This window comes from Chamaea fasciata, unplaced genomic scaffold, assembly GCF_029207755.1.
Source record: "Chamaea fasciata isolate MVZ Bird 193981 ecotype frontalis unplaced genomic scaffold, bChaFas1.0.hap1 SCAF_2, whole genome shotgun sequence".
In the NCBI taxonomy this organism is placed as follows: domain Eukaryota; kingdom Metazoa; phylum Chordata; class Aves; order Passeriformes; family Sylviidae; genus Chamaea; species Chamaea fasciata.
In genome coordinates, this window is record NW_027094087.1 from 106,021,258 (window position 1) to 106,043,774 (window position 22,517).

Consider the following 22,517-nt stretch of genomic DNA (forward strand, 5'->3'; position numbering starts at 1 on the left):
GATTCCAGTCTAATCCTTGTATAATTCAAGTAATGCCCCAATAAGAGACGGGAAGAAAATATTTAACAATTCTGTCACTCCCATTGAAGAGAGAAGTCAGGAAAAGAATAAATCCTAAAATCAAAACTTAAACCAAATAAACAAAACTAGTCTCTTGCTCTATCAAAAGAAACAAAAAGATTATTATTCTGTTTGTCCTCTTCATACTTCATGGTCTATAATACGTAAAATTAAGTTTTTTTCTTGCATTCCAAAACATATCATTCTTTCAAAATTCCAAGGCAGTCAACAATACCATTTAATAAACAGCATATTAATTACATAGATGCAATTTAGTTAGATAAAATCTTTGCTTTCTAAGACAGTGAAATGTAATTGAAACTGATTATGAAATTAATTATATTCTAAAGGCACATGTTTTCTTAGCCTTACTTACTGCAGAAACAACTAGATTTAATAAGACTGTGAAATGCACTGATGGCATTACATGAAATCAATTAGGGCTCACAAAGGATACTATTAAACTGTTAGTGTAGTTTTCATTAGGAGCATCAGCCTCTGAGGGCTGAACTCCATGGCCTAGCAAGAAAGTGATTTACTACCATGCAAGAGAGAGAAGCCTCAATTCCCAGGCTGGAAAACTTGTCTGGCAGCACTTACAGTTCTTATTGTACCATGCTTCATATTAAATAGCACTAAATAAACACTTAGATAAAAACACACAATATCTTTTCCGTTCTAAAACATAGGCCTCAGGTAGCACTTACATTACACAATGATGCTGACAGATCCAATTGACTCAATATATTTTAAAACATGTATTCTGTCGACATATTTTAAGAAGCATAAAAAGCTAACCAGAAGAAAACAAAACAGCTCTGTAAAATTCAGGTCAGAAGCAGCTGGTAACCAAAACTGGTTACAATAAGGGGCCTACTGCCTCTTATATTTATACAATCTAATAAAAAAAATATTAGTTGCAAAGAACCACTCCATACCTTATACATTTATTTTTTACTCCTCAGGAGGTTTCAGATTCTGACAGAAAACTGAAATATAGAATAAGTTTTCCACCATAAGGAGATTATCTGATTAAAATAGATCTGCTGCAGAAAGATGGTAAAACAACAGGAACTACAGCCAGAGGTAATATGAGAATATAAAGAAATAATAATAATTAATTATTTTGCAGATTCAACAACATGGAAAGAAACTACAGTTCTAGTTCTGTTCCTCAGGATCACGCAAATATAAATAAATAATTAAGTAGTGAATTTCCAGAGCCCAGTTCAGCAAATTCAGACAGTGCTCGACTCTCTCAGTTCAACAGAACTTCGATATGTGTTTGATACAAAAGCCTTACACAGAAAATCTCAACTCCGCTGAGGATGAATGGCTAACCTTCATCTGACTTTAAAGGGAACAGGATGTTCTCTGATAGTTCCACCACAATTCTTTTTTGGATGAATTTCAAAGACAAAAAATTCTTAGCAGAAGAAATCATAACCCTTCAAACAACAATTCTGGACCATTTAGCAGAGTGGAGAGAGAATAAATACACCAAAACTCTAAGTCTGGGAGTGAGGAAGTCTGACTATCCTGCTGTGAAGAGACAAGACAAAAATGGATATACCTGAAGCTTCCTATGCTCACAGGCAATTCTGGCAGAGTCATCCAAATCTTTCTCTTAAATAGTGCATGATTTGCAACGTTTCCTTCCTTCTTAATGATTTTTGAAATAGTTATCAGGTGTTTACTTCATAAAAGATTCTTGATTTGGCTTGAGATCTATCAGTTTGTACTCACTGCCATGCAAGTATCTTCTATATTTTATAGATAATTTATCCAGCTTTTGGGGAGATGTGTTTCTTTTCCTGAACATATGTCTATTTGTACTCAAACCACTTTCAAAATTCTAATCATGGAAATGAACACATAACTAATGCATTCATCAGTTTAACTGGTGATTCAGCTTTACTTCAGCTTATGCAAAGAAATCCATAAAGTATATCATAACCTCTTTACAAGCAACTACTTGGGAAGCAAGTCAAGGATGCAAAGTTTAGTCACAGAAACCTCTTGAATTAAACAAAACTGAGATTGAGAGTATATAATGCAGTCAATGTAAATAATGTTCAAACCAGAGCATTAGGAGCCTTTTGCAAGGGAGTAGTAAAAGGTGGTATTTAGTGCAGTAATGAACCATTGGGGGAAAGGTATGAAGAGCAAAATGGCAAATTTATTCAGATTAGTCAAACCCAGAAGAATATAAGTAATTCCAAATGGAAAAAAATCATCAGCAATATGATAGAAGAAAGATTCAATAGATGTGTTCAAAACAACAGACACCACCAGGAATATTTAAACTCAGTCTAATCTGAGGGGTTCTGAACTAGCTGTAGCCTTGAGGAAATTCAGTATTTTAAATCAAGATAAACAGCTTAATGAAGGTTCCAATACATATTAGCTGCTGTAAAAATGTAAGGAATAACTTTTTATGTTCATCTTTAACTCACTCTCCCGAGCCTGGGCTGGGTACCTTGTCCCAGCCAGCAGAAAGGAGAGTAATATTAGACATAAAAGCACTGACATGATGGGAAATGAATTTAGCGAAAGCAAAATCTAATAAATACATTCCATACTTCTACTTTTATTTTCCCCAACATGAAAAGAAATTAGAGTGACAAATGTCCACAGCACCAAGGGGTCAGCACAGTATAAAAAGCAAAGGTGTCACCAAAGGCAGATCTGAACTATGATTTCTCAGTGCCATCTTATTTCACAAGTGTACTCTGCTGGTGTTTCCGCAGGGAAAAAAGAGTGGACAAACACTGGAAGAGCTGCTTCCCATCCCTTGGAGAGAGGGCACTGAAAAACTTACAGGTAAACTGCCTCAAAAATAAATCTAACTTCTTGGAATCTGTAAAGGTGTATGGTTCATCAGCTGACACTGCTAGTAATTAATTAACATAGCTGAAGCATCAACCTCAGACATGCTTCAAGCACCAAAAACTCATGGAAATTTTGGAACTGTTTACGATTACTGATAAGAAACAGCATCATGTTTTTCAGATTTTAAGGCTGTGGGGAACAGAAAATGCATCCAAGTTAGATTTAAAAAAATCCCAACACTAAATTAGATTCTAACTTGATATGAATTAAAAAAAAAATCATATAAGATATAAGAAAAAAAAATAAGGAAAATAAGGAAAATAGCAAACGTATAACACTACCAAGGTAAAATGCAGAAAGTGGAAACTGGGTGTTTGCAAGCTTGGCCCTTTAGGCACTTCACAAAACATTGCTTCTACCATACACTGTGTCAATTAAACAAATGGAATCTCAGAAATACATGGCATATTTTAAACAGATAAAAAAATTACCACAAAGTGGACCCATACAATGCATTGCCACAAGGCACTATTGTGCGTAAGCAGATATATCTCAGATATGTAACTGATTATGTATCTTGCACAAAGGAAGAACCTGCAGAAATGCCAGTTAGAGTGATAGTTCCAAGAGCTATTATTTCTTATCATGTGCAGAAGATAATATTTTTTTATAGTTTGCAGGAGATGTAAAGTGCAGTAGCTGGGAAGTGCTCTACATTTCTTAAATTTGTCAGGGAACTATAATAAGTCACTTAAGTTTGGCCAAAAGTTAACTGGTATTGGTTGGCAAACAACATGAACATACAACATAATCTTTTCCTTTTCACAAATTCTTTGCTTACTTACTGTTTCCCATTTTATGCACCTGTATCAGATGCACCATAAATGCTCTGTCCTCAAGATCTACCAGTGGAATCTCACCTCTCCTCAGTGATTTCAATGCTCTCCAATCTGCCCTCTGTGCTGCCACTTGCCCAGATCTCTGCCTGGCTTAGCAAGAATCATGACCAGACCATCAGTGCCACTGATCCTTATCAGGAACAATAGAGACTTGTTATTTGTTGATTATTTGTGACTTTTTACATAAAAACATGTGATTGAAATTTCAGTTTTAGCTAAACAACAGCCACACGAAAAAGGCAATCACTGATGTTGTCAACTTGACACATTTGGTGGTAACTTCCAAAGAGAGACTAAGCATTTAATAGCAGACTGAAATATCCTCAGTTTCAGGCATGACTGACTAGCCAGTGAGAGGAAACCTTAAACTGCCTGCACAGCAGCTGAAGAAATACAGAAATACAGGGGAAACAATGGGAAAAAAAAGTAAAAGCTATCACAAGAATAACAATGCAAACAAAACATGACAACTAAGGTCAAATTCCTTTCCCTGGCACTCTGCTATTCCATCAGCTTTATTAATTTCTGTTCAGTTTGTTTTAAAGGACATGAAGCCTGATAAGAAGTCTATTGAGGGGACTGGAAAGACATTAATTTGTTCTATGATCTTTGGATGAGAGCAAAAATCAGTTTGCTATAGTTTGTTAATTTATCTACAGACTAATAGGAAATAGATTTAAGATCAGACTTTCAGGGCACAGAGCATTAGCTTCTGTTCTTGTTCAAATAGGAACTAAAATTTTCTAATTACTTCGGAAAATCTCACCTTTAAGAGAATGAACAACTACATTTGTCTTAATTTTCTAATGGGATGGGAACAAAAAATGACATTTCTGTTCTTTCACAAATCAAACTTAGTCTTCCTTAGTACCTTGCTCCTCCTTCATCTCCTGCATATGCAAAAGAGGAAGATTTCTGAAATAGAAAATTTCTTTGGTATGTGCCCATTAAGCTTCAGTTATGATTCAAGTCAGGCCACAAAACTGCTCTCCCTTTAGAATTCCGTTCCATAAACTATTTAATGATTTTGTCCAGTTGAATTTCCCTTTAACACCTGAACTGTCCTCATTTTCAACAGAAAGGAGTAAAGAGCATTTAACACACAGCAATTATGAAAAAGAAACAGAATTTTGTTTTAATCAAGACCAAAATAAAAATCAAAGACGAGGAAAAAAAGAAAGTGAAATAGCAAATGTCTGAGCAATAAGGCATGGTCTTCTAAATGTGTTTCCTGCTTAGCTTCTGTTGGTAATTTTCTAACATTATTGGAAACTGGTCTCACTGCAAGATACCACTCCAATTTTCCTTTTTAATTTTGTACAATTAAATCATTAACACTGGATTACAGTTAGAGCATGGTGCTAGTAACACCAAGGTTGCAGGTTCCATCCCTGTATGGGACATTCACTTAAGAGCTGGACTGGATGACCTTTGTGGGTACCACACCTCAGAATATTCTGGGATTCTGTGATTTAAAACCCAAAACAGCTAAGCTCTCAATGAGCTGAATTTATGATGTCTAGAAATCTGAGAAAATCCTTTGTGGAACAGACAAAAACCGGCCATTTAATTTGAAAACAGCAACACTTTTTGCTGTGAGGTCATTTTTGTTTGTCTGTGGGAGGACTTAGCAAACCTACAGATGATCTATTGCCTTTCTGGAAGAGATAAAGGTACTAGACTATATATTTATCCAAATGGTGGCAAAATTTAGTTTCTTTAGATTCATGCTAAAAGTTTCAAGAAACTCATCCCTGAAATCACAAGGATCCATAGATTCTTTTGTCCAATACTGCATTAGTGAAGCTACCCTCTCCTGAAATAACTCAAGAACTCTTTCCTTTTTGTAATCGTAAAAGACTTTCTCAAAAATCACAGAAATATGTTCACAAAGGTGGAAATGATGAATCACACACTATTCTGGGTAACATTGCCTTTTCAGTGCATCCTACCAGCATTTTGAAAGCATATCCAAGACTATCCTCTCAAAAATTAAACCAAAAACATTCACTACTACCAATTGAATTCTCATCTTGGATCTGATGTCTGCACTGCACAAAAAAGTGCTGTCAGCTGAGTGGAGAACTAAGATAAAACTGGAATATAAACTGAGATGACTTTCTAGATCTCCTGATTATTTGAGCTTCATCTGGCAGCTTCACTTACTTCTTTTTGCAATTTTTTTCTTATATGTGATGAAGTGTCATCATTCTGAGGGATATCACAAAGAAAAAATATCAAAGCATTGTTAACTGATGTCATTACTGGTAAGACTGATATTATATTTTGTACCTAAATATTTGCTTGAGATTGTAGGCAGTTAGTAGAATGTCTTTCAAATACATTACCTCTCTTTTATCTATTATCATAAAATAATCCCTCTGCACCAAATGGTTTTTTAGGTGTGCTTTTAAAAATGGATAAATTAAGAAATGATAGAAGTAAAACATAAACCAAAAAACATAAAAAATTAAAATCAAAGCATCTAAACCTTGCCATTCCCACCCTTCTTACAGCCCTTGTCTGAGGATTTAAAATAAAGGTGGAATGGAACAAAGACAGAAAAAATACTTAAATCTCTTTTAGGAAAACAACCCATAGGTAATTTAAAGACATCCATATTCTAAACACAAAAGGCTTAACATTTTTCATCACGAGCAGCAAATATAGAGGGTTTTTTTGAGTTTACTAACTCTGGTGGAGAGTACCTTCTGAGAAGTTTGGAGTGCTTTACTGACAAATTAGTTTCATGAAAACAAAAGGATTCTTATGCCCATTTCTCTAACAAGAAAGACATGAGGACCCCATATAAAATTCAGATTTTCCAGAATAGTTCCAGATTAAAATTTCTTTTAAAACTTTGTCTGCTTTATTCAAAATAATAGTCAACAGAGATACATTAGTTCTTCAGAATAAATATGTTGACATATAAAATTATTTGGTCCTTGACATAATCTTCCTCAACTGTGATACCTCAGTTTGAGGAGATTCGCTTTCTTTTAGTGTGACCAGTTTTACTGATGAATTAAAAGTACTTAAGTCCTTAAAGATTTCCCACCAAGAGAAGTTCTCAAAGGCAGCAGCTGACAAACATCTAGACTGAGAATTTCTTCTTTAAATAGTGCAGGCAACAAAGATAAATGTATTATCAGCATTTCACACAAAACAAAAGAATTGCCCTACAATTATAATATTTTCCACCGGATTTTGCCATTTTAAATTAGAATCCATTGCTAAACCAGTGTAAATAACAAGCTTCAGCACAGAATGTTCATTGTAAAGAAGCAGTCTCTCTTCATGAATACTTTCTCTGAGCCTGGCAAAATTATATTGAAAACCAATCAATAAATCACCACAACATGATGATAAAAATGAAAATTATCACAGTATTTTTTTTTTTTGTTGGGGGGGGAATACATTTACATCAGAGAATGACATTTTTCATCTTCATCTAAAGTCACATTTGCAAGGATTTCTTGCTCACACCCACATGAATGTAGCTCTATAGCCAGGACAACAACTGCAGGCACAGATGCGTAAACAGACTTCATAAGTAAACAAGATTCCCATGGCCACAAAGTGTGCCTGTACAGAGAATTTTTGGAGCTGCTCACAGTCATGGTTCTATACAGATTTTAGGAATGTGAACCAAGCTTCAAAACAGCAGAAGAATGGAAAGGGAAAGGATGAGTTTGCTAGGAGACTGTGAATTCTTTGCTACTTGACTTGAGCAGTCCAAGCCAAAATGATCAAATAAGTTTTTCAGAGATGGCTCCTAGATACAGTCTAGATACTGGAACCAACTATGAATCTTCAGTATAACTCAACAAAATTCACACTTCTGGCTGCTGCTGCTGTCTAAATGCAGTTTTTCTCACCCAGAATGCAATACAACTGTAAAGCAAATGTGATTACTTCCACAAGTGACATAAAGTAAAGTAGTGTTAGGACAGGTACATTATATTAAGAAAAATTGTCTCCAGCAGAATGATTGAGCTCTTTCTGTGCAGGTAACAAAATTATGCTTACAAAATTCATGTACAGGTAAAGTTTACATTTCAATATTTGTTTCTTTATAACAAGTAACAGCTGTTTAGAAACAGTTTGCTGCTGAAAGACCAAATCTAGGTTATGACCTTTATAACACTTAGAATTACTGGTTTATTATGCATTTACATATGAAGGAGGTATGTATTATTTTGTACTGTTTATGTCCTTAGTTTGTTTGACCATTTACATTTTATACTGTCCAGCTGACACGCAAAATCCAGGTGTTTATACAACTGGCTGCATTAGAGAATTAACACCATTCTTGGTGTTAACATGGGACTTGGTACCTCAGGTCCTTCAAACACGTTTAGAAACACATGTCCTTTCCTCTCCTTACACTGATTTTTCACTGTTCATACCTTGAAGTGGGGAAAAGAAAGTTACTTTTTATGTTTAGATTGTGGTGTGTCCTCTATATTGTCTCAGGAGCCAAAAAAGCATCTTGAGCAGTGAAAGCTTCCAACACCTACTGTGTGGACTGAGCTCCATTGAGCTTGGCCACAGGAACTGGTGGGTGATGAGAATATTTGAAGATGTCTATTACACAGTGGTGGTTTGGAATCCTAAACAATTCTCAGGGTATGTTGTGCAATTATTTTCATAATAGACACTCCATTTAAGAAAGATCTAAGTCCATTTTTAGCTTAATATTTAAGCTAATGATATTTAACACATTTTGTGGATTCACAGGAAAGGAAAATAAAAGCAACTGTTGATGTTTTTGTATGATAATTCACATAAAATGTGTGTGTACACAAAAGGAGGAAGTAACATAATATTACCATAAGAAACATTTTTTTATACAGCAAATATCTGATGTTTGCTTCTATCATTGCCCTTTTTCCCCTCTTGAGTAGACTTCAGTTCATTTGTTAAGATTTATTTTTGTAAGTGAAAGCAATAGAAATCACTTTCTCTTTAATTGCTTCAGCTTAAATAATATGGCTATTTCTTGGAAAGTCAATGCTTCTAGAGAAGAGGCCTGTTTACAAGTCAGTCTGGCTTTAGCCCAAGTGATCACTTCATGTGCTTTTTATTGTATCCTTGCAGTATCAACAACAAAAGAAAAAATTTAAAATTGTGAAGCAAAAAAAAAAAAAAACAAAAAAAAAGGAACAACCATTAAGCATTTACCAGCTTGTCTCTTAAAGGACTTAGAGAGGTGCTGGTTATAGCTCAATGTTATAAAGCATAGCAGTAAGGCAAAGGGTAAACACAGCAATCAGCTGCAAATCTACTTAAGCAAAACAAAACACAAGCTAGCAGATGTTGCCTTAATGACTGAAGCACTTGCCTTGGCAACTATTGCCAACAGTCAAAGTGGAATTTTACCACTGCTTGCCTGCCTGTTGTCTTAGTAAACTGGTTATGGAAAAGCAGGTTTCACTTTTTATTTTACACTGACACACAGTTCTGATATTAATGACTGGTTTAAGGAAAACCAGTTCAAAACAATGTAAGCAACTCTTAGATATAATTTTTCAAAGAAATTATTCACAAAATATTTAGGCTAGTTAACTCAGCAATACAGAGAGAGAAAGCAAAATCTTCAGCTGAATATTTCCTCTTGGCACTTAAGATATGCATAAAAAGTGATAAAACTGCTTGTAAAATACTGGAGATATGGTCAAGAACATAATTTGGAGTCTATTTCTACTATCATTGTGAGGTGATCAAGTCATCAGAGCAGAATTCATTGTCTAGATGGATATATCTGGATATATTCCTTGTCTAGACGGATATATCTGAAATCATTGCACGCATATCTGAGTGGAAAGTAGCCTTTCTTGAAGACTGTGACAAAACAATTCACATCTCCATTCTGCTGAGTGAATATTCTCTTATAGTTCAAAAGATCCCCCAAACCATAACATCCTCCCCTTTTTCTTTATTTCTCTATGCAATAGCCTGAAAGCCAAAGAGTTGAAGCATAGAAGGAGGGCAAAAAATCCAAAGTAAACCCTGCCCGCCCCCCAAAAAAAACCAGAACAAACTGGCATTTAAGTCATACAAAGGCCATGGACTTCATTATCACGTTTCACAGGGCTGTTTAACAAAGGAAACACAGAATCATATAGGTTGGAAAAGACCTCTGAGATCATCAAGTCAAACCCTTATCCCAATGCTTCCAAACCCAAGTCTAAATCATGTCCCTAAGTGTCACATCCACGTGACTTTAAATCCCTCCAGAAATCTAGGACATTTTTTCAAGACCTAAGTCAGGAGCTGCTGCATGAGCAAAATGCCTGACTAGTGCTTCAAAGAAACCTAAAAAATCTACATGCACAGAAAATCTTCCAAGTAAAAGTCTTATACTGACTTGATGCCTTAGTAAGTCCATATTTATCAGTGTCTCACAAAAGACCAACAAAAATGTGATCCAGCCCTTAGAGCAGCTTATCATCTACTGTCTGCAGCATGCTTCTTTTTCAAGTTCCCAAATCATAAGGTGTTACTAAAGTCTTATACAAAACACTAAATTAAAAATATATTAGAAGAGTAACAACATCATGCAATCAAAAACTAGGATACTCGTTTCACAGTTCTTATTTATTCCTATCCTTTTGTACTTAAAGGGAAATGTCAACTCAGTCACCTAAGCAGGTCTCTTCTTAGACATAAAATATTTACTATAGTAATTCATCTAACATGTCTGTGCATTTTATAGAAGCTTGCAAGGAATGTGTTTTGAAGAATTTTTATTCTCTCTTAGCCCAGCACTTGGCAGAGTCCATGCAAGAATGGAAGTTCTCACCTTTGGGCAACATTAGACACACCTGGGCTGGTGTCTGAGGCATTAGCAGATTTAAAAATGCACCCTTAGCTACAATTAAGACAGAGCAGCCACAGCAACTACACACATATCCTGGACTTCTCACCAAGCGGGGTTGAAATTCTAAAGACAGACAAAAGCACTTTCCTTTGGTTCTCTCATTCTTTTGAGCTGCTGGCTTTATCTACTCATGGGGAATGGTTTTGGGCATTGGACTCCCAGCCTTTCTCATCCAGCAATAAACTGTCCCCACAAATCTCCTTCTCAGGCCACAGTGAGCAAAACATTATTTAGCGAAAATAAAGCTATTTCTGATAAAGCTAAAATGTCTATTACTATAACAGAAGAAATGCAAGCAGGTATAAATGGAATGCTTATACTAAAATCTCAGTTTAGGTAAAAATAAAAAGCTTTCAAATTATTGTGTGTCTTTCTTTTAGTGGACATCAAGCGTATCCCCTCTCTCATTTGAACTGGTCTTATGTCAGTTGTAAGTTTGCTTCAGAAAAATGCTGCTAAAGTGACTTGCTTATACAAACATCAAACTAAACAAAAAAGTGACTTCAAACTTCTGTAGTCATCAGTGATTTAAGTAACTGCCATTATGCAAGAAGATCTACTGAATTTACTGCATATTTAGCTAAACTGACTTCTCTGGCCCTGTTCATAGACTTTAATTAAAAACATGTTAAGATCTAATTAATTTATAGTTTCAGTTATAAACTATAAAGCTTAATCCAAGACAGTGATTAAAAATATTTCGTATAATTTTTATATATCTAATCTTATGTGCAATGATTTAGAACTCTTTTATTATTCTAAAGAAAGTAGTTTTTACTGCAATATGTTATAATCTTATAGATTGCATATTGGATGATTCACAATTTGTTGGCAAGCTGCAAAAAATGCTTTTAAAAAGAAATTGGTATCTAAACCAAATATTGAAAGACTGCAAAATGTAATCAAGACTTTGGTCAAGGATTTAATAAAAACTTTCTTGACTAGAGATCTACTTCAAAGATACAGGATAACATTTCTACTTTGAACCTGCTTCAATAGGATATGTCTGTCATTTTCAGATTTGGTTTATGAGTCAGAATCACTATTGTGATTGAGATGGGAAGATAGTACAGATATACAAAATCAATTTAAATACTTGAAATATAACTTATCAGCTTAAGTTAGTTGGCAACTGTTTATAGCAGAGGAAAATTGGCAAGAAGCTGAATTTTATTTGCAATAATTAAATGTTATTCTAAAGACGTATTTCCAAAAAATTCTACAGAAGAGTCATGATCACTACAGTCATGCCATTTGCAAAAGTTGCATCTTCTATAATCTCCAACCACAGCTGGACAATGAATGTTAATGGAGAGTAACAACAAATCTAATAGCAGAATTTATATCCTACCTTTTATTAATGGCAGCCCACGATGCATTAATACTATCTGTCATCAGTTGTACATTTCTGGTGTCATCTGTTGAATAATCACGGAGCAGCTTTAGAGCCATGTCATTTGCCACATCTACATTTATTTGCCATTGTCGTATTTCTTTTGAAAATTGCTGAAGTAAAAAAGAGAAAGAAAGGATAACCCTCAGTGCAACACGAAATGATCACATACATTGTATGATTATTAGAAAAGGAGCTGAATAACTTACACCATCTGTATAAAAAGAAGGAAAAAAAGAAAAAAAAACCCAGCTTCCTTAGATTTACTGGAAATGAATATCAGTCTTTCTAAATGTTTTAAATTCTTTTAGTCATAAGACCACAGGATACTTCTAAACTCTGAGAGACCTAGCAACCAACTTCCAAATTCTGGAAAAGACATGACAGCTCAAACTGATAACCACTGACTAGAATGTTGATTATTCTTTTCTGACACACAGATAGAAGGATGTATTATTATGCATTATGGAAACTATGATTATTTGTGACATTGAATACTGAGGTAGAAAATACAGTGTAATCATATATTCTGACTAATTTTCTTTTTTATACTGTGAAATAATACTGATTTGGACAATACCTGTGCTTTCAGGTTGTGTCTGGGTTTTTTTGTTGGTTTTTTTTTTTTTTTTTTTTTTTTAATTTAGTTCATTTTAGCAAATTGTTTATGTAATTAGTGCCATCTACTGGAACAGCACTAAATCTTCAATACAGCAAAATACTACTGGTAAACCTATCCATATCTTTATCTTGTTAATTTATGCTTAATACTGAAAAGCTTTTAAAATTTTTGTCATTCGTTGTTTCCCCATTTCCTCTCCACTTTCTCCTCTCCGTTCTTTCTCCTCTCCTTTCTTTCTCCTCTCCTCTCCTCTCCACCTAGGCCAGCTGCCTCACTGCAGAAGCAAGCCAGGAAATCCAGAGCAATCACTCAGCCAGCAGCCAGCTCCCATGCATCTTTCCTGTTAGTCTTTCTCTCAGAGCAAATTTCCACATAAATGCACTGAAGCTGCATATTTAATCCATAATGTGTAACAAAACGAAAGATCAAAGTTAATTGATTGCCTACTTGTACTTTTGTACTAAACACACTCCAACCAGCCAATAAAATGGACAATACAAGTTGAAAAACAGTTTGCATTTATAAATAGAAATAGTAAATTGGTAAACATTTGAAGTTACTGACAACAAACAGTAAGACTCGACTGTCTTTATTGTTGTGCTTTAATACACACATTGGGAAATGCCTGTGAAGAAAAAAAATAGCTTTTTTCCTTTCATTCTCCCAAAGCAGTATTCCTTTTGAAATCTTGTTTTGACTCAGACACAGAGCTGAACTTAGATGTAATCCCTGGTGAAAGAGTCTAAATACTAAATAAAAATAAATAAATGTTAAATAATTTATGCATTTATATTTTAATCTCAGAAGATCTGTAAACTGATTTTGACTAAGACTGGGACTAAAATGCACTTGCTCTTTGAATAGAGTCCAAATGGACTTTTTTTTTGGGGGGGGGGGTTGATTTTTCACCCAAACTCTTATCTGCTAAAAGGCTATTTCAACACCTCTAGGTTCTCTCCCTAATTTAAAACTGGGAACAGGTAATTTCCCCATTTCCTCTGCTATTCCTTCATGAGAGGGCAGATGACTCCATTACTGTGCACCAGACAGCCTCAGCTACTATTACAGCACCTTGTTTTGAACAAGGAATTCTTTTTCCACCAATCAAACATTAGGAGGAGCCTACACACCCCTAATCCTGAAAACCATCTGAACATGTTATGATTAAGCTCACCTAAGATGAAGCTGTCTAGACAATTTTTTAAAGATATTTCTCCTTGTTAAGTAAGGGAATAGACAGGAGATGTGATAATTTTGTGGAAAACACAACTATTTCTTCGAGGAAGATACAGGCAGGTGGTTGTTTTGGAAAGAGTCTGCCAATTGAGCTCCTTCCCTGCCAGAATGATATACAATAAATATAAACATTTTAATATTAACATAAATATAATAATATATACACAAAATACTAAATAGTAAATAAATTTGACAGTAATTATCATTTCAGTTTTGTAGATCTTATATAGCAAGTATCTATTCTACATTTACATCTATCCATCTTTATTTTATCCCACCTTTCTCTTTGTTTAAAATTACACAGGTATGCAGGTAATTTTTATTCTCAGACAAAGAATCACAGCAGACTGACTGTTCATTGCTTTACATAGAAAAGTTACCATAACATTTTGCCTGCATTGTACATTAATGGTCTGTAAACTTTACTTTGGAAATAAGATCTTTTTGCCCAGACCCATGTGAATAAAATTGACCTAAAAGATTTGAAACCCTGTTCTATCATAAAATATGGGAAGTTCCATTACAAGGTTACTTCCAAAAGTGTTGTTCTCACCATTAAATTCAACATTAATCCATTAACTTCCTGACGCTACAACACTAGGTCATCACTCAGGAAAGAAATTATGAATATAGAGAGCTTTGGTGATGGAAACTGTTTGTATTTTCTGTTTTACTGGAAATTGATGTGTAATTTTTCAACAGCTTTGAGGAGTGCATGCTTCAACTTTGCTGTGTGCAGACACTGAGAACAAAATGTTACAAGTTTTACCTGGGTACAATGTCTTATGGGTACAAGTTTTACCTGTCTATCCCACCAGAGGCCCACTGTCCTGACTGCAATGCATACTTCAGAATTATGCTCATGGCATTCTTTTTTTCTCACTTTTCCCTTTTATGTATTTAGGCCTCCTTTATCTCTTAGCTACTTAAGACCACATTTGTTTTTTTCTTCTTTAAAGGAAAATGCTCCATTACCTTAATTTCTTTCTGGCATTCTTTTTAAAGCATTCTCTTTGTTTTGCCTGTGTTATCACTGGAATTTGCTGAGTTTATTAAAAGGCTTAAAGAATTAAGGCTGTGCATTTATCATGTTACTTAGGTATAAATTTATTTCTAATTTTTAATTAGAAGACACTAGTTGATGCTATTAGGAATAAAGCCTGTGCAATTAAGAGCCCTTGATTAAAAACAAGTAACGAAATCAGAGTTGCACTTTATTTTATACCAGGATTGCCCAGTGGAACAAAAATCAATGATGCACAGGAGTTCAAATATAGCAATATGTATGTATGACATCATCCAGTTCTGTGTATATATCACAAATATGGAAAATCAGTCTGCCTTTCTGTCCTTTTTCTGTATATTTGTAGCATGTTTTATTTATATACTTTATTTTTTAATCAAGGAATTCTAAGTCAGTGTTTGCAACATTGTCAATAACGTGAACGTGTTAATTGTTTTAGTGAAACCAACGCAGTACACTGTTGTCCCTGGAATAATAAGACCCCACAAAATGCTGATTTTTGTCTTCAACTTGGTACATAGGGAATGGCAAAAGAGTCTCTAGGAAGTTACTACCCTGCAAGAAACTGACAAAGGCAAGCAAAGGAGCCTCAGCCTCATCCACAGATTCAGGACACAAAGTTCACACCCTGGGCTCTACCACGGAAGGCTCCCTGATCTTTTGAGTCCCAACAGCGCAGGGATGTAATCAGGCTGCTCTTTGATTTCCTGTTTAGATGAAGAAATAAGAGGTCAATGAAGGAAAGGAATGAAATGTGGTCTCCATCCTTCCTCTTCCTCACTTTGGCTATCCCAGATGAAGTTGTACAGAGGGAGAAAAAACACCTCACTAGTTCCTACCAAAGCAAGGAGCCAGGGACTGAACAGGCAATCCTAGCAGTTTGGTTCGGTTTTGGTTGTTTGGTTTTTTATTTTTTTATTTTTTATTTTTTTTAATTTTTTTTTTTTTTCTCCTCTTTCAAACAGAAGCTCCGTATCCTATTAAGAAAAGGCTAGTTTTACACTAGCTTATGTTCTGATGACGCAAGGCCCTGAGGTGTGATTGTGTACTATTTATACATCTATAACCTTCAGCCTGCTGAGTTAACCATTTGCAGTCATCACTTAATAAACAACGAAAACCAGGGCTTAATGGGTAAAGCCTCTCATTGGCCAGATTGCCATGTTCTGGTTCCCCACACCTAACACCAGCTTAGTACTCAAATACCCAACTAAAAAAACAGAATGAAAAAAACCCTGTAATTCTCAGCAAATTAATCTCAATAAATTTCTGATTCAAATTAATAATATTTTTAATTCTTAGCTATAGTACCTGGTTACTTTATCTTTTAATGTCAGAAACAAAATTTTTAAATTCTTTTAAAAACACTAATGGCCAAATACAAGCAAGTTATAGATTTTTGTTTTATGTTGGCATTGTAAAAAAAAAAAAAAAAAAATCAAGAGACTGGTATTACTGAGTTTGCCATGTACTCATCTATTAGGATCCCCTAACAGAAATGCATTAACACAAGCACTGATTAAAAGTTCTTCTAGAGCAGAAGGGAACTTACGCATTGATTCAGCTCTCTTTAGGCAGACCTACAATGTTTAACAAGCAAATCAGAAGAACACTTGGTGACTACTTTCTCACACCAAGCTATGTTGAGATACAAAGCTGACAAAATTAATAAGTCTGAAGAATTTATTAAGTCTCACGCTGACCTCTCGCTTTCCCTCAAAGCAAATGAATAGAAATTACAGCTTCCTCTTCATCAGTGTAACAGCAAGCCAAAAGACAGCCTACTTACTCTACATCTTCAGGGGACAACATCAAAATATATGTGTTTGGCACAGAAGCCTGGAAAGCATTTATTTTGAGAACTTGATGTATTTCTAGGTTCTTCAGTTTAGATAATACTGTACAACAGAAACATAAAGCTGCTAACTCAAAAAAAACCTTTCCATTTTCCTTAGAGTTCATGACCCCTTATTTCAAGCATGAACATAACAGCTGATGCTGTCACATCTGAGAAACTTTGATGAAGGATTTGACACAACAAGAATTACTGGCAGACAAAGATAATTCCTCTAGGAAGGCTGGCACAGAAGAAACCCAAAATGGAGAAGGAAAAGTAAGAAAATAAATTCCCCCACCCCTCCTACTCCCCATTCTCTAAAACAGAGATGAATTTCTTCTACACTTAAGGAAGAAACGAAAAGCAAAACCAAATAAATGCAAGTTAATAACCCCAGAAGAGCAGAGCTTTTTGATGTACCTATCATCAGGAGGGCAAAAATTAAGATGGACTAGCTGAGACACTGAAATTAAAATTATAGGTTAATGTCTGTAACTTGACACAACACATCCCTCTCATTTGGATGCAGACTGGTGGCAATGGCTGAGGATACAGACAGCCCAAGGGCTTCTAAAACAAGAGGCAAAAGAATCTGCAGGTCTCCATTCCCAAACTCTGTTTATAGGTAGAGATGCCTTTTGTGAAAAAGTACATTATCATTCTTTCTCTAGAACTCTGAGGGTCAAGAAGAATGGCATGTTCTTATTTCTCTCCATGGATAATGTTGATCCAAACAACCTCATAATTTTTTTCATAAAGCACTCTTAGATGGAGCTCATCTGAAATTCCCATACTCTTGTTAAAAAAGTGAACAAAAAATCCATTTCTAAAGCAATATTTTTAATTATTTTCCTAGTTAAGTAATTTGTTTTCGAAACATAAGACACTCCAATACTATGACACAAGACAGTGTTTGCACAGAACTGGGTTTTTTTGTTAATTGAGTCTTTGTGGAGCTGAGACATTGACTATGCTGAAGTTTTCCTTTTGTTTAAACAAACACTGGGCAGAAGCCAGGACTGTATCTCTGCAGGAAGACAGTGACAAATGGGAGTCCTCTATGCTGAATGACAGTACTACACATGATCTATAACTCCTTCCAATACATTAGTGACTGATTGCCCTTGTTTACCATAATCTACCCTTCCCAAGCAATGACCCTTTCGGTACAATCTTGAATGAGAAAATCTAACCTCAGCTCAGCCTTAAAACAATGGGCTGATAAACATTTTTATTCTTCTTACAGGCAAGCAAAAGAAAAAAAAAAAGCAAGCAAAAACCCCAACAGATTTTGCATCTACTTCTAAATGCAATAACCAACTGATGATGGAGATAACTGAACAAGTCATGAAGTTCTACATATATTTTCTCTGGCAGCAAAATCAGTTGATGAGGACCTTACCCTGCAAACTCTTCACAGCAGTTCATTACCACTCAGCTGTGTAAATAGAACTGCTCCAAGTACACAAACTTAAAAAATTAAGTGGTAGAAATTAAAAAAAAAACCTACAAAAATTGGTGGGCAGGAGAGGAGAATATATGACAAAATACTTATGTAACTTTTCTCATAGAGGCAGGAGTCACCTTAAAAGGCTAATCGATTGGTTGGTTTCAATCTCGGTTTTCCCCAACTAGAAAATGAGATATTATTAATCTTAAACAGCTGTTCTCAAAATTTATTCATGAAGAATGTCACCAAAGTATGACTGTTTCCATTACAAGAAATTTAAAAACTGACTCAACAGAGAATAATTCCTACCTGAGGTACAGCTCAGCTATATAAGTTAACACATTTAAGCACCATCATGTGTGCAACAATGCAACATGCATGCTAAAATGACAACAGCAGCCATTTCAGGTTTGGTTTTTTTTCAGTTAATAACCCTGTCAAGATTGAAGCTAGCGAGATTTTCTTGTGGCAAATCTAAAATGCTTGATTTCAAAAAGAAATTCCATTTAGTTTCCTACGGTTGGGATTTTTTCCTGTTTTCTCAACTACTTCCATAAAAACCTACAGAGCATCATTAGCAGTGCAGACAACCACAAACAGCCATACCAATACTACAGGATTTCCCAGTCTGCAGTACCAGTGCTCTGAGGCTGTTGTTGAACAGATGGGAAATACTTCTGCTAAAAAGGTCAGTATTCCTCCTGCAAGATGTGCCAGCTATTTGTAATGACTGTTAAGATCAATTTCAAATTCAAGGAATATGTGACACATATTCTAGACTTTGCAGGTTAATTTCTTTCTAATTTGCTGTGGAAGATTTTTTGCAATGTACGCTGCCCACAGTTAGAGGACAAGAGGACATTTTCTTTAACGACTTCATTAACTCAAATGGAAATATTTTAATACTCAGTAATGACCTTAAGTTCTGTGTTCTGCTTTTTCAAAGCTTCCACGGTGTAGGAAATTTCTTTCCATGACTCGAGCTTAGCTTTTGCTTGTTCAAGAACCTGCTCAGCTTCTCGTTTAGCTTCCAGCCACTGTGTTGAATCCTTCAACATCTCTTGGAGCTGCTGTCTCCGGCTTTGGAGGTATCCGTGCACTTCATCCCACTGGCTCTGTATCTTTTCAACTGGTGAAAACAAAGGGAAAAAAAGAGGCTGAATTACTTTAAAAGGTGGGGGTGGTTTTTTTGGGGGGTTTTTTTGGTTTTTTTTTGTTTGGTTGGTTGGTTCGTTGTTTTTTGTTGTTTGGTTTTGTTTTTGTTTTTGTTTTTGTTTTAGGGGAGGAAAAGTTATATTAAAATCTTTCTGGAACTGACCATATCAGAAAACTTCTGTACTTTTAAACTGCAATTGCATCGAAGTTTAGTTCAACAAAAAAAGAACAGATAAACTATTCTGGGTTACACAGTACGGCATTGTGACACACAGCATGTGTTTCAATGCATATGCAGCAAGAAATGACAGGTTCATGCCTCAAAATCCCATATGAAATAGTTTGAGAAAAAGTATCTGCAATAATCCTTCATTCTTAATAAACCAAGACAGGGATTTTCTGAAGAACAAGTCCTTTAGGGACTAGAGTAATATTAGTTAAAGATTTATTGCAAGATATAATTAATGGCTGTACTTATGTCATTAAGGGAAATATTAACAAACTGCAAAGGCTAAACAACTTTCTCATATGCTCATGGTAAATATAAAATAACAATGATCTTTATCCACTGTTTGAAAGAAATGCAATTTCTGGAAACTTAGGAATCACTAAAATCACTGATAATAAGCCTTGGCTAGCATCCAGCAACAGGCTCATCCACAGTAGAATAAAAACACCAATAGACAGAGTCGTCCAAGTAGTTGAAGCTTGACGCAATATAAACAAAAACGCCAAACTCCACAAACAATAAAACCCATGCAGTGGATGAAGGAATAAGCATTTCATTCAAATATACATATATATATATATATATGTGTGTGTGTATATATATATATAATTCCTAGAGATTAGTCAGCACAAAAATTTGTTCTCATTATTTTCTTGAAGACTTCTTCACTACATTGCAAATTCACAGGCCTTCTAGGGAAGGGAACTGAGATTCCTAGAGTAATCAGATAGCAATTGAAATATTCATTGACTGGTAGTTCCAGCTCAGCATCTCTCACTGCAAGGCTGATTCCAGAATGCTGCAGCCTAAAGACCTGGATGAGAAATGCTTCAGCAGGGAAAAGAGACTTCTACCTATCAGTGCTTTTCCTTCTTCCAGAAGAAAGGATAAAGATCTTTCCATGGATTCAGCTGAGTTAGAGAGAGAGGAGAAAACCTTTCAGCATTCCCTGCTGAAGCCTAGGGAGAAAAACTGAGTAAGCACACACAGCAGCATGTTTAAGTCAAAGAAAAAGCAAAAGGAACTGAAGAAACAGAACAGGAACACATAAAGCCCCATCAGAGCACAGCAAGGGTAGCCTAAGGTGCAAATGCTTAAATTTAATCTGAAGCAAATCCAACCACTCATTTTAGGAACCTGTATACTCATGTCACAAAACAACTCATTTCTGTGCCCTCTCTGGGTGAGGATTTCTGATGTAAGCTATAGAGTACACTTGAAACAACAAAGAGGCTGTAAACTTCAGGAAAGGTGAATAACAGAAGTGAGCTGCTTGAGCAAAATCTCCCTGCTGTGGCTACAGCACATGGCTCAAGGGTTGTACTCGAGGCTTAGGGACAAAGTCTGCCTAAACACCTTCCACAGTGTCACTGGCGACAGCTGCCACCTATTTCTTCCAATAGACCTCCTTCCCCCTTTGACTCTGAGGCATTCATATCTTCTGATTCCTGGCAAACTGGAGATTTTGGTACAATGCAGACAGAAGTACAACAGCTTGTTTGTGTCAGCTGTCCACGAAAAAGAAAACACAAACTACGAAAATCCCACCCATTTTTATTTTATTGTAAGTTTACTTCTTGGTGGGGGTAGTTTGGTGGGGGGGGGAGGAGGTTTCGTTTTTTTGGGGGTTTTTTGGGGTTTTTTTTTTTGGCAGGGGTGAGAGGATTAAGAAATGAATGAAAACCCTCTGCTTCAAAGGAAAGCTGGATCTACAGTTGTATCAATTTTTCATAAGAGCTGCTTTTAACAAAAAATGATGATATTTCTTATCACCAAAAAATAAAAATATTTATAGATGTATTGGTTCCATAATGTCTCACGAGGTTTGTATGTAAGTAAGATATTTAGCAGTCCTCCTCTAGGGACTGTGCTTTTTGCAGCAAGACTGAGTTTCTCATCAGACACCACAGTCCTGGGATTCCATGATGACCAATTCTCCCACCCAAGAGGACAGTGAAGCTGAATAATGAAAATTGCATTCAGGATACCCCAGGAGCCCATTTACACAAGTGACTATGAATGTACAAGCTCCAAATCTATGAAAAACATTTCCCATTTCCCTGTGAAAATATGTAGCTTAGCTCCCTCAACAAAATAACATACATACATACATACATGTATATATATATATTTGCTTTATTACAGACTAGAATTGAAGAGTTCAGGAAGTTAGTAGGCAATATAAATGAAAAAAATCCAACAACAGCAACAAAATGTTGTTTTCTTGCACTAGTGAGTGACCAAACCCAATTAATGAAGTACTTCACTTATGGTTAGACAAACCACGCACATTATATCTACATAATTAATCTGTTTTTTCTAAGGTAGAGTATACCAAAAAGTGAAATACTATTTAAGATAAAATACATATAAATAATTTATTAGAGAGGCCTTTATAATGATGACAATATCACTGAATTTAATGCAACATAAAAATCCCTTCATTACTACACATTTGCAATTTCTACATGATGCTCCCATTTGATCGACTTTTGAATAACAAAACCCCCAAGGCTCTAAAACTTAAAATATGAGATTCATTTCCAAAATGAAAACCACAGCATAAATCAGTGTCTCTTAAGGATGTATTTTGTTCACATTCACTCTTTTGTAGGATGTTACCCACAGAATGAAAGGTGTATGCAACTTCAGATTTATGCCAAAAAAAAAAGTTCAGAAAATGTAATTTGAGTGCATGTTGTGTTAGAACTGACCCCAGGAACCCATGAACCCTTTCACATGCAGCTAATGACTGAAGATGAGAAGGGTCAGAGAATTGTTGTTAAATCATGATGGACGGTAGTAGACAATTTTCAAATTGTAAACATCATAGATGGCTTGTGCAAGGGTACTGGAACATATAAAAAGCTTTTTTTCTGACTGGGGACTACTGGGGG

At 35.4% G+C, this 22,517-nt stretch overlaps 1 protein-coding gene across 11 annotated transcripts in view; it reads right to left on the reverse strand.

Moving 5' to 3' along the window:
- The window catches only part of DMD (dystrophin), a 990,047-nt gene that overhangs the window by 245,997 nt on the left and 721,533 nt on the right, over positions 1-22,517 (reverse strand). For all 11 annotated transcript variants that reach the window (XM_066176982.1, XM_066176984.1, XM_066176989.1 and 8 more), the window contains 2 exons: positions 19,154-19,365; positions 12,026-12,180 (listed from right to left, as the gene is read on the reverse strand). In XM_066176982.1, the coding sequence (XP_066033079.1) occupies positions 12,026-12,180; positions 19,154-19,365 (367 nt within the window). The remainder of the gene's footprint in view (positions 1-12,025; positions 12,181-19,153; positions 19,366-22,517) is intronic.